At 42.7% G+C, this 15847-nt stretch overlaps 1 protein-coding gene across 3 annotated transcripts in view; it reads left to right on the top strand.

Annotated features, from left to right (window-relative positions):
• Positions 1 to 2630: 2630 nt before the first annotated feature.
• HEXB (hexosaminidase subunit beta) overlaps positions 2631 to 15847 on the top strand; it is a 31217-nt gene continuing 18000 nt past the window's right edge. For all 3 annotated transcript variants that reach the window (XM_068424172.1, XM_068424174.1, XM_068424173.1), the window contains exons 1-13: positions 2631 to 2997; positions 3100 to 3257; positions 5083 to 5148; positions 5921 to 5967; positions 6185 to 6295; positions 8188 to 8289; positions 9890 to 10019; positions 11773 to 11953; positions 13025 to 13111; positions 13713 to 13785; positions 14422 to 14596; positions 15422 to 15512; positions 15725 to 15829. In XM_068424172.1, the coding sequence (XP_068280273.1) occupies positions 2717 to 2997; positions 3100 to 3257; positions 5083 to 5148; positions 5921 to 5967; positions 6185 to 6295; positions 8188 to 8289; positions 9890 to 10019; positions 11773 to 11953; positions 13025 to 13111; positions 13713 to 13785; positions 14422 to 14596; positions 15422 to 15512; positions 15725 to 15829 (1607 nt within the window). In that variant the 5' untranslated portion in view covers positions 2631 to 2716. The remainder of the gene's footprint in view (positions 2998 to 3099; positions 3258 to 5082; positions 5149 to 5920; positions 5968 to 6184; positions 6296 to 8187; positions 8290 to 9889; positions 10020 to 11772; positions 11954 to 13024; positions 13112 to 13712; positions 13786 to 14421; positions 14597 to 15421; positions 15513 to 15724; positions 15830 to 15847) is intronic.

Below are 15847 nucleotides of genomic sequence, written 5' to 3'. Positions count from 1 at the left end.
ATGGACTTACACAGGAAAGACTACCTGCTGTCTTTATTGATCATCAGAAAATTTACCCAGAGAAGAAAAAAAAAAAAAAGCAAAATTTATTTAATTAGTTTTCTGTGAACAGAATATCTTATTTAAAGAATTACAATAACAAATAAATACGTGAATATTTATTAGGTGACAAATAAATAGGTAAATATTTATTAGGTGACTAATAAATAGGTGTACTTAATTGGTGTAGAAGAGCCTTGCTCTACGGAAGCAACAACCACTGAAAACAGAACTGAAAGCAAAAATGCTCAGTGCATCTATAGCCACCAGCCCTTTGGGATGACCAGGCTGGTTAACACTTATCTGTAAACAGCAGACTTCATTTAGTATCTTACAGCCCCCCAGCAACTTCAGCTGCTCATCTTTGCCCTCTGCTTCCCCAATAGAGTTTACTGATCTCTCAGCTGTGCCAAAGAAACTGAAATAATCCATATTTTCTAAATATGCCTAAAAAGATGAACAGAGGTAGGCAATGTGAACAGTTGAGTCAGCACAGTTGAGGAGAGAGTCACACCAGGTAAAGGGAAGGGTGTATGTAACAGGCAACTCAAAACCTTTGCCACCACTTGAACAGCAAAGAGTAAGAATTACAGAACCATAGAATGGTTGGGGTTGGAAGGGACCTCTGGAGATCATCTAGTCCAACCCCCTGCTAGAGCAGGTTCCCCTAGAGCAGGTTGCACAGGGTCATGTTCAGGTGGTTTTTTAATATCTCCAGAGAAGGAGACTCCACAACCTCTGAGAGGGCCAGAAAAGACTGCACTGCCATTTTCACATATCTCACCACATGCTGGGGGACAGGAGGGGAGGTATCATAGAATCACAAAATGGTTTGGATTGGAAGGGACCTTAAAGGCCATCTAGTTCCAACCCCCCTGCCATGGGCAGGGACACCTTCCACTAGACCAGGTTGCTCAAAGTCCCGTCCAACCTGGCCTTGAACACTGCCAGGGAGGGGGCATCCACAACTGCTCTGAGCACCATGTCCCAGTGTTTCACCACCCTCACAGTAAAGAATTTCTTCTTTATGTAAGCGCTATGTGCTGTGTGCCTGTTCGGTATCACGCAATAAAGAGTTGCTTTTTACTTATGACAAGATTAAATAACACTCTGCTCTGGATTACCTGCATCACACAGCTTCCATCAAGCCTTCATGCACCAATTGCATGGGTGGGCACAGCGAATGACAAAACCAGGATGTTCTGTGATTCATTCCCTTCAGGCTGCAATGCACAGTCTAAACAGGCCTGTCATAGTCCCAGCCTTCCCATCATCCTGCAGTTTATTCCCCCTCTTTCCAGCATGCCATCTCTTTTTTTGGAGAGGGGTGAGATTAGATCAGCTCCTCAGACCTGCTGAGTGTGTGATCACATAACTGCGTGACCAGGGAACAGCACTGGGGACACCTGGCAGCCGGCACTGCCCTCCTCTTAAACCGCTGTGTGGCCCAGCCCTGCAGTGATTCACTAAGTGGGTGAGGTACCAGCGTGTCCTGGGGGAGCCTTCTGGGCTGCAGGAAGAACTTCTCCTCCCGAACTTGCAAAGCGACGTAGGCCACAAGAGGAGGACAAACCCTACTGAAGAAGAGGGCGTTTACTTCTCAGTAATTCTATGGCAAGATGTCTGTGCTCTTTGCAAACAGATGAAACCTTTGTTATGGAGACACTCTTTTTTTTTTAAAAAAAAAAACAAAGAGTCTATTTTGTAACCCTGAGCATGTGACTACAGAGTTAACCTTCCACACAAGGAAGATTGCGGAGGGAGTGATGGCTCACCGGCTTCTCAGTTACACTGCAATAACAGCACGGTGCAGCTCCCTGATCGCTATGGGTTTAACTTGTGCATCAGCTGAAGCAATGGCGGTGACTCTTCAGTGTTTGCATTAACTATTCAAATAGAGGTGGCTTAAAGCCAGAATTCCTCCCCACTGTGACTTCCAGCTTTCGAATGCTTGATTTGCCTTCCGAACACTTCACAACTTTCCAGAGTTTGTACTGGGATCTGTCAAAACACCTAGATGGTTTGGTTAAAGCTTGAAATCCTTCACTGCAACCCAGACTTCTGCTTATTCACGATATAGTTTATACCATGATCTGCAGAATGTCTGTTAAAAAGTAATTTGTGCTGAGACTGAAATTGTTTTGCAGCAGTACAAGGGATGCGTTATTTTCCCTTTATAAACTGTAACTCAAATCAAGACCTTTCCGTATAGAAATTTAAACCACTCAAAATTTCCGACCCAGCAGCGCACCCTCCTCCTTCCTTCAGGCGGCTTCACGGGGCAGCACCACGCGACCACGCAATGGCAACAGCAGGAGGGAATGGCTCCCGAGGACCGGCATCCCGCGCCGGCGGGGACCCCATCTCCCGGTCCCCATCTCCCGGACCCCATCTCCCGCTCTCCATCTCCCGGTCCCCGTCTCCCGCTCCCCATGTCCCGGTCCCTGTCTCCCGGGCCCGCTCCCTGGTCTCGCCGCCGCAGGGGCGGTTGCGGGGCCGCTGAGCGGCCGCGAGGGGGCGCTGGGGAGGCGGTGTCGCGGGCGGGCGGGCACTGAGGGTCGCTACCGGGGCCAGCCCCGCCCCTCCCCGCCGGCCCTGTGATGGCGGAGGCGGAGCTGCGCTGCCGTTCGAGCGGGCGGCCGCGGGCTGACGGAGCCGCCGCGCCGTAAACAGAGCCATGGGGCTGGCCGGGCTGCTGGTGGGGCTGTTCTTCGTGCCCGCCGTGCTGGTGAGCACCAGCCTTCTCCACGGCGCCCCGCTGACCGAGCCCGAGCCGGGGCCGGCCGAGTGGGAGCTGGCCTCGGGCGCCGTCCCCGCGGACTCTCTGTGGCCCCTGCCGCGGTGGCTCCGCACGTCCCGCCGCCCGCTGCAGCTGGCCCCCGACCGCTTCCAGCTGGTGCACGGCGCCGGCTCCTCGGCGGGGCCGGCCTGCGGTCTGCTGCAGGACGCCTTCCGCAGGTGAGGGGCGGTGGAGCCGCGGGGGCGGGGGGCTGCAGGCGGCAGCCCGCGGGCGGGAGCGGTTACCTCAGGGCCCCGCCGGCCTCTGTGCTTCCCCGGCAGGTACTATGAGTACATGTTCGGGCAGTCCCGCCGGCGGCAGCGGGGCCGCAGGCAGCCCGGCGCCCGAGCGGAGCCCGAGCTGTCGCAGCTGCAGGTGGTGATCGAGTCCCGGGACCCCGGCTGCCACAGCTACCCGCACCTCGCCTCCAGCGAGGCCTGTGAGTACCGCGCACCGCCCGCCACCGCGTCCCTCTCTGCTTCCGCGGCTTGTACGGCATCGTGAGTGCTTGTTTTCCAATCATGTGTCCAGTGTAAAAGTCAGCAGATTTTTTTTTTTTAAGGAACAGGAATTCATAGGCTCACTGAGGCACTCGAGAACATTTCACAACTGTGGCAACCAGAAGATAATTCTTGCTCTTAATGCGGTGGGAAGTGTCAGCCCACAGTGAGTCATGAAGCTGATTGGAAGGGTAACCTATGATTTCTGCAGTTTAGCCAGCATTCAACTAATTTACCTGCTGCTATCCTTTCTAGTAGCTGTCATTAAGAATCAGAGGTATTATGCTGTGCTGTAACCCATTATGTATAGCGAGATCTGTCTGTAATCAAGAGATCATACTTTCTTTCAGTGCAGGGTGTTGAGTGAAGGCTGGCTTTGCTTATTCATCTGCTCTCCTGAGAAATAACTACACTTTAATTGAAGTTACCTACCTGGCTTATGAACATAGTATTTCTGTTTTTCCAGGAAAACTGGAAAGTGTTCACCACCTGACTTGTGATAGAATGTACTGATTTTAAGTTTACTCAGTCTTTTTGGTACATTTAGTCAAGTAGTGCAATTTTTGTGTGCAAATTTATTATTTATTTCAACGCAAATAAGGTATAGCAGCAAAATTGCCAGTGCTTTAGAATTTTTCTGCCACAGTCAGGTTATTATACTGCTTTACTACTAGTTCAACTATGAACTGGTTTGTCAACTTCAGATTTTAACCAAAGGTGGTTCTTCTCTTCTGTCAGGGAATCTGTCAGATCATGTGATTTTTAGGGTACACTCTTAAGAACAGTCAGAGTTTTTCCCTCTGGAAAGGAAAGGAGTTCCCTGTTATAAATAACGTGGAGTTTTCCTCATGTAGTAAGCTGAGCTCTCCAGACTTCAGCAAGCTTTTAATCTTCTGCTTTTAATGGGATACCTTGTTCAGGGAACAAATGCTGAAATACGCAGTTATTAGTCACCTGCTGGATTGAGCAGTTTGGCTCCTTCTCTTAATAGAGATAGTATGGATCAGCCAGTGACTACCCTATAGCAAGAGTATTGGATATGTAATCAAAGTACAAGTTACCTGCCCTTCTTCCTGCTGGCTTCTTGCCTGTTTGCGTAAAAGGTTCCAAATAGCCATACAAAGCTCGTTGTTCTGCATTCATTTAAGGTGTGATGTACGTTCAGAAAAAAGCCTGCTGTCTCGGAAGTAAATCCCTGACTTCATCTCCCTGCCCCTGTACACATAGCTCATTAGGTGGTGGGGTCTGGTTTTGTTTGTTTTTTTTCTTTTGTAATTAGAACTTTATAGTAAGCATCTGGCAATATTTCTTGACAAGCTATATCTCTAAAAAAATTGTATGCATAATCTATATAAAAGGAAGGTAAAAGGAAAAGTAAACTTTTGCGGTTAGGTCTGGTTTAGTTACTCAACTCTTAGCCCCTACGTCTTAAATGTGAAAATATCATCTGATACGTTTTAAGTCAGTTGGGTTAAACTTCGCTGGAATTCTGGCCCCTGCGCAGTATTTGACATTGCCATTATTAAGCATTATATTTGTTTTATCATCTTACTGATTATCTGTTGACTCTCTTGACTAGTAGCTTGCATTATTTCGAGAGCACACAAATAAAAATAACTGCACAGTATCACTGTTAAAACCAGCATTGGTTACTTTAAAAAACAAAGGGAGATGTGGCACTTGAAGAATCTCTTTAATGCCTGTTAGCATGTCTCGTCAATACATGTTTTTTTGAGGAATAACTTTTTTTTTTCTTTTCTTTAGATCATTTAACTGTTACTGAGCCTGTGGCTACACTGAAAGCAGATGAGGTATGGGGTGCTTTAAGAGGTGAGCTGATACTTTTCCTATAGAGCTATTTGTTCTGAGCTTATGCAAACTCCGTGGCAGACTAAGAACCAGCTGACCACTGAGCCTAGCCCTCGTTCATTCCTTCATGGGAGGTAAGCTTGGGCATAGAGGCCAGATGGATACCCAGACATGTGTTGGTCAGACCCTCAGTCCAGATGCTCAGCATCTCAGATCCAGTGGCACACTGTAAGTGCACTCTTGCCATGCCCGAAATCAGCCAAGCCAACCAAATCCTGGGTGCTAAAAAGCTCTCTGATATACAGGGTGAACAAATTATTCTCTGACTGCACCTAAGAACTGGACATGCTGGACGTATCACCAAAAAGACCATAATGGTGAAGTTTGAGCCTGCTGTTCTTACTGGAATATTAGTCTAAATTAGCAGATTTTTCATGCTGAATTAGAAACTTCACCAGTTCCAGAAATGACAGGAATAGATGCGTGACAACACCAGAAATTCCTACCTTACTCTTGGTAACTTCCATACTATTCAAAGATTAATTTGGTACAGCTGGTCTGTAGTGCTAATGTTCAGTATTTGTGTATAATGGAGAGTTCGGTTCTCTCTTCAGAATTTCTTTAACTGTGGTGCTTGAGCAATTGAGGAAACTGTGCTAAAGAGAAAGTGAACTACAAAGCATTCTTTCTAGCTATGTGAATGCCTGTATACAGTTATGGTCCTGTTTTTACTAAAACTTTAAGGGCAAGCGCTGGGTTATGCTCCAGATCCCTTTCTTGGATTTTTTTCCAGGTTTGGAAACCTTCAGCCAGTTGGTTCATGAAGATGACTATGGAAGCGTAAGTATAGCTATTAACTAAAACCACACTCCTGATAACAGACAACCACATTCTTTATTAGGTGCTCTTCTAGAAACAGCAGATCTACTAGTTTCACAAAGTATTTTTTTAGAAAATAATCCTTGGAAAGCTGTTAACAGACTGAGAAGTAAATATTTCCTCTTTGAAATGATGAATATAAAATGGGAATTCTAATTTTTAAATCTCGTTCTCGTAGTTTCATGTCAATGAATCTGAAATTGATGACTTCCCAAGATTTGCTCATAGAGGAATCTTACTAGACACTTCAAGGCATTATTTACCATTGAAATCTATTCTTACAAACCTGGTAAGTGGGCAGTTTTGTATCATTAATAGTGAAGGCTTTTTGTTGTTGTGTTTTGCCCCCTGAAGTAAGTAGCAACTGGAGATGGTATGAAAGGAGAACCTGTCTCCTCTGGCTGACTTCTAAAAGGACAGACTGAACATACACTGAACAGACTGAACATACCTAAGTGAAGGTCAGAACGTACACTGGAGAGGAATTAAGTGGAAAGACACAGTGATTAGTGAATCTGTAAAGGAGGCTGGGATTTGTGGTACCTTGGTTTTCGGTATTTCCTGTTGCCTTAACTAGTTCACATATTTCTTGGGAGCATGTTTGGAGAGATCTGACTGTCACCAAGCGATACACAGGAGATCTTGCAAGTCCTGTCTTCAGTGCCAGTGGTTGCAGGAAAATTCCAGTCTTTTCAATAACCAGGCTTTGGTAGTCTTTTCTTAGGCCACTAAGAGCAAGCCAGTAATTAAGTAGTGCAGAGCAAGGGAGGAAATTGAAGTACTTGTTGTCTTTTCGAAAAGAGACAGCAATGTCCAAAGAGTAACTTGACTTTTGAGACTTGTGTTTCTAACAGGTTTTATGTTTCTGTAACTATTGCTATTCTATTTTTTTCCCTTAAATTATGTCTGTGACTCTGATACCTTCCCAGAGCTATACTTTGTGCCATTTTGTTTAAGAACAAGTGTGCTTTTCCTCCCACCTCTGTGCCTGCTTGAACCCATGCTTACCTAATAAAAAGCAGCAGTAATCCCTTCACTGGCCTGTGGTAATTAGATGCTTAAGGCAGCAATTCCAATACATTTCTTGTTTGTGTTCAGCTGCTGTACTGTATTTCCAGGAAGGACCTTGTCCTTGAGGAAGGAATGGCTGAGATGAAGGTCAGGAGATATAACTTTCTGTGTGGAAAGATGGTATTTGATAGAAATGCATGAAGACATGCAGTCATAAAACTTCTGCTCTCTGGTAAAACAGATTAGATAATTTTGGGGACTGGACAAGGTATAAATCTTTCTTTGGATTTGGTGGGAGTTCATGAAGAGATGTTGTCACTTCTTTAAACACAGCTTGGTGAAAAAAGAAAGGTGGAAGGGTGGAAATAATTATATTGTGGCAAGGGATTGGAAACAACTGTGTTGCAATTAGTCATTGACAAACAATATAGAGAACACTTATTCCATCTGCTCGCAGCACACACCATTTCTAGTAACTATAAAAAACTTGCATAACTCGGGGTGTGTGTGTAACTGCCCATCTGGAGTCATAATTCTAAAATAAGTGTGCTAACATTATCTTGATTATCTTTAAGTTCAAAAAAAGGGAAGTGCTGACACTGTAATGACTGAAAACATAAGGGGAACACTATCTTCTGTGGGGAAAATGCATGGTTTCTTTTGCATGCATTTGAAATGGATTCTGCAGAAGTCGCTTGTAAGTAGGGATGTACTAAATAGTAGGAAACTCTTTCATCCTTTTTAGTTTTCGAGTCCAAAGTATTTAGGTAGAGAAGTGTAAGCTTTTCTGTAAGCTGAAATAGCTGATGGTTCATAGAGAATTACCCAGATATGTTCTGCAGTGGAAAAAATTAGTAAGCATTTATAGCAGTTCCACTGCTACCAGCCGGTGTAGAATGATCAGATCAAGGACTTGTTGAGAGGAGTCGTGCAAATAGATGGCAGAGAAATTGAGAAGTAGTGTAACCAGGCTGGTACATTTTGGTGTATGCTTCTAGGATTTGAAGAAACATGGCATGCTTTTTCTTTGGATGTTTTTGGTTTGGGGTATTTTTTTTTTAGTTTTTGCTTTAGGCATGCAGGATATACTGGGACAAGACCACCTTTTTTGCATAGGTTTTCTCTGAGAGTGAAGTGCTTCACTAGACTGTATTGCATTATTTGTTACAGGATGCCATGGCTTTTAACAAGTTCAATGTTCTCCACTGGCATATAGTAGATGATCAGTCATTCCCTTACCAGAGTATTTGTTTCCCTGAGTTAAGTGACAAGGTGAGTAAACATCATTGGAGCAGGGTGGGAGGGCAGAAATATGGCACATGTTTAATGAGAGTTAAATACAGAGCCTACCAGTCGTTGAATACATCTGCCTTGGCTGATTGTGAAACAGTACCGAAGGATCAGTAACCAGTAAGTCCACATTTAGGATCCTACCTGAGTGTCTGTGTGGACCATGCTCAAGTCGTCCTTGGTGGATGCATGATAAATGATCTTCCTAACTCTTCTGTGCAAATTTGCTGGTGACAGTGATCCTCAGTGTTTGCAGGCCTTCAAGCAGTAATGGTGTGCAAATAACCTGTTGTGGTGACCACTGCTTGGATTTCTGTTGGTTGGTTTAACTGGTAGACTTCCTGCCACTCAAACAAATGTAAGAGTTTCCTGTCAGCTCTCGGTTTGGAACCACTGGGGTAGTACTTTTGCCCTGTCTGAGATCTAGTTAACTTTACAAAACACAACATGTCTGTAAGAACTCCAAAACTGAGAGGTTGTTTTCTAAAACAATTACAGTGCAATGTATCTCTTTATTTCCTGATTCACAAGAGATCGTGCTAATTAATGAAAGCTATCATGAGGTTCTTACTCCATCATGGTACAGTAGTAGCCAAATCAAGCATGAATAATTAAGTAGACTGACCCTAAGCACAAGATTTGTGGTTCTGTTTTAAAATGCTTGCTAGAATCTGACCCTCATGAAAATTATGTAGTGCTTGAGCAGATGCCGTGAAGAATTTTGTAATTCAAAAATTGTAGGTGTTGGATGGTGCAGTCAGATATTTTTCCTAGTAGTGGCTGCGAAGTTCTGTCCTATTCCCCGCTGACAGCTGGAGAGAGGGAGGTGGCCTTTGTTGCGATAGCCACCTTTTTGAAAGGCTTCTTGTTTACCATTATCTTTTTTGAGTAACTCAGCTGTGGAAACTGTTTCCAGATAAATGGAAGCTTAAGGTGCTATTAATCTTGAGGAGTCATGATGCTTTTCTTGTGTAGTTTGACTCTCTGGCAAGCATCTGTTTCACCAAATTGCAGCAGTCTGGGTCATTTGTCACATTTGTTGGCTATGTGGGAGTGGAATAATGCTCAAATTCAGCCTTGCAAAAGAAACACGCCCTGATGCTAAATTGGGCATTGTATCAAAACTGACAGGCAGAATTGTTGGAAGAAAAATGCCATTCTTTCTGACTTGGCAGAATTTTTCCATTAATCTTGCCTGTCATGTAACAAGGGCCCTATGTTTCAGAGCTAATGATACAGAGGTGGAGGGGAAAGCTAACTTGCCTCTGTACAGAAGAATTGAAAAATGTCTTTTTCAGAAATCTGACAGAATAGAAACTAGCTTTTCTGTTTTCTCGATAACTGTGAGCTAAGGAGGACAGGACAGTCTCCTCAGGAGATTTGTCTTAGTGTGGAAAAAGGGGTTAATTTTTTTGGTGGTTCCCCACAACCCCAGTCAACGGAAAAGTTCTGTCAGTGCAGTTGCACATGTGATAAACCAGAAAAGGCCAACTTGTAAAACTGCTCTCCAGTCTAAATCCTAATTTTGTGAGCTGCTGGTATAACGTTTTGTAAACTGTCTCTAAATGTGAATACTTTACAGGGAGCGTACTCCTATAACCACATCTATACTCCTACTGACATCCGTCTGGTGATTGAGTATGCCCGGTTAAGAGGTATTAGAGTTATTCCAGAGTTTGATACTCCAGGACACACGCAATCTTGGGGGAAAGGTATGTCCAAGAAAGTACTAACGGTTAAAAGGTTGTGGTAAGTAGGGTGTAGCAACCAAATGAACTTGTTAAAAAGCAGCCTTTAAAGTGCTTTGAAAGGCCCTTGATAAGAGATAAGCAAGGGGCAGACTCAGTGATGTTCACGACCTTTATGTGTTAGAGGAACTAAAGTGAACAGAGAAAGCTGGCATTTCCTGTGCTGGATGTGTGTGCGAAGGCGCAGGTATATTCTGTCTGCCTTAGACTTCATGTTGTTATCCCCCCATCCAGTACCCTTGAGTTTAGAGTAATAAGGCAGTGGCTAGAAACAGTGGGTTGCTGTCTCTAGAGTAGAGATTTCTGCTTTGGGAAGGTTCTTCCAAAGTGATTGATGTTTTTGTCTATTAGTAAAGTGGTAATCTGACTGTGTACAAAACGCAGCAAAGTTGGATGCTTCTTCATTCTATATCTTCTGGGTTTCAGAGTAATACTTCTCTTGATAGAGAATGCTTGAATCCTGAGAGTGGTGGTGTTTACATGTACTCAACGAACAGGGAACCTTGTGCCTTAATTCACTGACTGTGATTTCACTGCAATTAACATTAAGATGGTTTTGGTCAAACTGGAAATAGTAAGAATTTTTCTAGAGCTTCATAGCTTTAGCTTTAGCCATGGGGGTGAGTCTTTTGCTCATCCTGTGGGGCTGTGGCCATAATGTTGGAACATGCCTCTGGGTCTTTCTCACTAATTTAAAATGAGGAGGAAAGGAACAATGCAAAAACTAAATTTGCTAAACACTCTTTCTGAATCCTTCACCTCTTGTGGTCTTTGCTGTTATGGAGCACTAATAAAAGGCAGTGGCTTGCCTGGTGGTACATTCATAATAAGAGCAAGGTTCAGCTCCCTTGCCTAAAATCAGTTATTCCTGATACCTTCTTTGAGTATAATAGCTTTTTTTAATGTGATGCACAGGAGCCAGTCCTGGCTTTGCCTATGAACCTGGGTAGCTATGCTTTGCATTCAAATTCAAAATATTGGAGAGAAGTCTTAAGGCCTGTGAGGAGGGTAGTTGAAGCAATCTACCACTAGGGCCCTGTTTGGGGAAAATGTGCTTGGAGTAGGAAACACACAGCCAGGAAGGTGCTGCTGCTGCAGCCACAGTTTACCAAATAAACTGGACTTAGGAATCTCCAACCTACACATAATAACTTTTTCCTGTTTTGTTATCCTGCCTCATGTTACTTCAGATATCTTGAGAACCAGTGCTTAGTTTTGATGTCTGTCTACCCTTCCTTTCTTCTGTAGAGGTAAATTCCTAGCAGTCTGAGGTAGGACATATACCTTGAGCCATATACCTCCCACTTACTTAGGTGTTAACAAAGCACAGTAATAAAGAGAGAAGAGAGACCTCTGGAGCTCACTCATTATATTTGGCTTCCTTCTTTCTAATTGGCTTCCTTCCTAAATGTATTAAAGCTTTTTATTCAAGCAGTCATCCCAGGAGCTGTTTTCCAGGTATAGTGACATGTTCCATAAATTAGTGTGTGTTTAAATCACTGATCTACAGGTCAGAGCCCTGATTTCCAGTTAGAGGGTTCTTCAGCCTTGGGCAAGTTGTTTTATTTCATCCTGCCTATATTTGATTATACTTAGAATATACGACCACTTAAGTCACGAATATTAACCTTTCTAATATGCGTAACTGCTTCTCCCTGCTAGCAACGTTAGCGTACCAACAAGAAACTGAATATCCTGTATTAATTGTTTCTATTAGGTCAAAAAGATCTTCTCACCCCTTGTTACAGTGGAAAACAGCCAACTGGGTCCTTTGGACCTGTAAATCCCATTTTGAATACAACTTATGACTTCATGACTAAATTCTTCGAAGAGATCAGCAGTGTATTTCCAGATGCATACATTCATTTGGGAGGAGATGAAGTAAACTTCGATTGTTGGTACGGTGACAGTTCAAAGAATGAATATCTAGTGCCTCTTAAACTTGTGTAAATCCATCAATTATGGAACTTGATTGTGTGAGACGGTTTTCACTGCTTAACCCAAAGATCTCCACTCCTACTTCTGTAACTATTTACAGGCAGAGCATTTGTGATCCTCAACAAGCAAGTGATGTTTTGCAGAATTTTGCTCTGACTAGTAGTTTCACAAATGTTTAGGTACTCTGAAGGATTTCTTTATGAAAATTAACCTGGCAGGAAGGAGAGCTAGTATGGTAGAGAAGTACTGTCTAAGTTAATTAATATTTGAATGCTTTTTGTTAAAGGAAAAGCAGTTCTTTCCATTGAGTTCTGCCTTCCAGAAAATCTGCTAATGTAAGTCTTACAGTACTGACTCTTGTGTGCTTATATTAAAAGTATGGCATATATCAATAGAGTTCTTCAGTTGGTTGTGGATTTTGAATATTTTGGAGTCTCTCTGCTGGAGTAACTAATAATACAGAATTTGGAGCAGATCTAATTGGATGAGTATTCAAACTGATCTAGTTAGTATTTGTGTGTTCTCTTGAAACATCAAATCTGAATGCTTGGGACTTGCTTTAATAAGAAAGAAAATTTCTGACAAATGCTTTATCACAGAAATGTTGGTTTGCTTTTGGGGCATTTTCCCAAATTCTTGATGTCACTCCCGCAGATCCCCTGGTACTATGGCTGCTGTTTCCAGACCTGCTGGCAACCTTCCCACAAAGACACAGAGAAGCCAGGGATGCCAGAGCTCTTAGGAGCTTGAGGCAGCCTGCCAGAGACCGCTTCAGAACAGGGACTCCAGTAGTTCTACCAGAGAAGTAGGGCTATTGGCTTTATTTCAAATCAGGATGAAACTGTTTCAAAATACCTAAATCATGTTAGCCTGCTGCTTCTGCTCTGTTGTGCGTTCCAGGCTGTGGTGTGCCTAAGGCATCAGCTAGTGTGCTGTGCATAGGTGGAAATGGCTGGGAAATCTGGTTTAAAACAAAATCATTCTTTTCTTTTTATTATTTTTCTTTTTCTGTTTTGTTGTTATTATTTAAGGAAATCTAACCCTGAAGTGAAAGAGTTCATGAAGAAGCAAGGATTTGGCATGGACTATGCTAAACTGGAATCTTACTATATTCAGAAGTATGTTGGTTTTTTTTTTTTAATTCTTGCTTAACTTTTCACAGCTGCTATCTGAGGGTGGTGTTGAAGTGCAGATTCTGAAGTTGATTTAAATTAGCCTATATTGTTTTCAAAAATTCCTGTGTATTGGGGACTACCCACTTTTATTTTAATACACTGAATGTAAAGTTCACAGCTTCAAAATGTGGGACACAACAAGGATACATAGGCTAGTTCTATGCACACCCTGAATGTATTGGGTATCTTAAACTAGGTATCTGCTGTAATGTCAGCACATAGGGTGGGGGGAAGAAAAGTCCTAAGGTTTTTGCAGCCATTTATTTCTCTCATTCTTAAATAATATGGATTTAGACACCTGTATGAATTGCTCGTGGTTCTGAACATCAGTCTGTTACTGCACGTGCATATCCTTATACATGGTAGAAAATGCTCTTCGAGGCAGAGCACTGAAGGCCAAAACCAGAAAAACCTGTTTTTTCTTGGTCCGCTATGCAGTGCTGGGAAAGGCCTGGTGTGCCTTAGGGTAGAAAATGTTGCTACTTTGTGTGCCTCTACTGATCTCATTGAAGTTCACAAACATAATCTTATTTCTAAATTCTAGGGTTTTGGACATTGTTTCCTCCTATAATAAAGGATACGTGGTTTGGCAAGAAGTGTTTGATAACAAAGCGCAGGTAAGACGGGAAAATAAAAAAGATACTCTTGCATAACAGCACAATATTGTGGTTGGCTTCCAAAGTAGACTATTTAGTTATGGGTTGTGTCTCTTAAGAGTTAAAGCAAATCTGCTGACTTCAGCAGGTCTCCACAGGTGTGGGGCCAGCCTTGAAATTACCATTTATGGAACATGTCAAATGGGTGGAACAGGAACACCAGCACTGAATTGCTTTCTAAAGGTGAACACAGATAATATAATATGCTTTAGAAGATCAGAGTAAAGGGTAGGGAAGTTTCTGAGTTTCATTTTTTTTTTTTTTTTTTTTTTTTCCTCACAATACTGTGCGTCTGGTCTAGTGACACCAGGTGCTCAGCTTTTCAGAGCTGGTCAGATAACTGGTGCATCTAGGAACCCTCTTAAGGGCATTAACTGTCTATAGTATAACCTAGGCTTCACTCTAGTGTGAACTCTGTTTAAAACCAGCAAAGAGATAATCAGCTTTAGACTGGGGGGTTGGGAAATGACAAAAGCTAGCTTCAAAACAAAATGTCACCATCCCAATTTTGAAATCTATCATCCTTTTTCCTGATAGAGCAATTAGGATTGTCTTTAATGTTTTTGGGGGTTTTGTTTTGGTTTTCTTCCCTTTTAGCTGAAACCAGACACTGTAGTTCAAGTGTGGAAGGAAAACAACTATGCTTATGAATTGAGCAGTGTCACTGGAGCTGGGTTCACTGCTATCCTGGCAGCTCCCTGGTACTTAGACTACATTAGTTACGGGCAAGACTGGAAGAAGTACTACAGAGCTGAACCACTTAACTTCCCTGGTTTGTTACTATTTTATATACATGTTCTGTGCATGAAAGTCTTTGGTTCATAGTAAGGTGTAAATGGAAAGAATAAGGCTATTTAGAGTGGTTGTGCAGTCACTATGATCAGATATACTGTAATCAAAGGACTTTAATGTCAGCTAGAAATCTGGAAAATTCTCAACAAAAAAAAATGCAACTTTACATTTCTCACAGGGAAAAGTGTTACCTTCCTCAGGCATCTGGCACTGGTGCTTATGTGAGACAGGATGCTGGACTAGGTGGACAGACGCATCATGCATTAGGGGCAGAGTTGTAAAAAAATGGCTGTTCGTAGACAGGCATTGAATTCATTTGTTAGCAAGCTTCTAGGGCACTAGACTGTTCTAGAAAAAGACATGTTCTCTCCCTCTGGCTAAAGCTGATACAAACATCTTATGCTCTGCCTGGGGCTTTCATTTTGTGCAAGGTATCTCTCAGAGCTGGTTAGGGAGAACACCTGACTTCCATAGCTTTTTTCAAGGAATGTTCTGTGTGTGACAGAATGAACAGTTTCAATCAGGACTGAAATCTCTGAAGAATGTCAAAACACTGAGGAATGTCTTCAGAGGATAAAAGTTAAAATCCTTTCTGACAGAGAAGGGAAATGGGTTCCCTGGGCAAATGGCCTGGTGGTTCTCACATTCTGTAACAAGACTACCAAAACATTCAGTTAGTGCTCAGGATAGATATTTTATATGATAAACAGCTGAACAGCAATCCTTTCTGAGTATTGGAAAATGAAATGTTTGATATATGCACATCTGGGAAAATAGAAATTCTAACTTTCTGCTTTGAATTCAGGATCTGAAAAACAGAAGAAGCTTTTAATAGGTGGAGAAGCCTGCCTGTGGGGGGAATTTGTGGATGCAACTAACCTCACACCAAGATTATGGTATGAGCTGCTTTATCTTTAGATTTTAGAAAGCCAGCCACAAGGAGCATTAATAATCCAACAGGACTGCCTGTTAGTGGTAACAGTGCTCTGTATTGAACGTGAGCAGCTATAAAAATTGATGCTTTTGGGTATAAGACCTGGTATTAAAAACTTTAATCCATTCTTTGTTATAGACTATACCTACTCTAAAACTCAGTATATCTTTACAGGCCCAGAGCGAGTGCTGTAGGGGAAAGACTCTGGAGCAGCAGGAATGTGACCGACTTGCAGGATGCCTATAAAAGACTGACTAATCATCGATGTCGCATGCTCCGGTAAGAGTAATAGCTATA

Source organism: Nyctibius grandis, chromosome Z, assembly GCF_013368605.1.
Source record: "Nyctibius grandis isolate bNycGra1 chromosome Z, bNycGra1.pri, whole genome shotgun sequence".
Lineage (NCBI taxonomy): Eukaryota > Metazoa > Chordata > Aves > Nyctibiiformes > Nyctibiidae > Nyctibius > Nyctibius grandis.
Note: the sequence above shows the minus strand (reverse complement) of the source record. Positions and strands in the feature narration are given on the sequence as shown.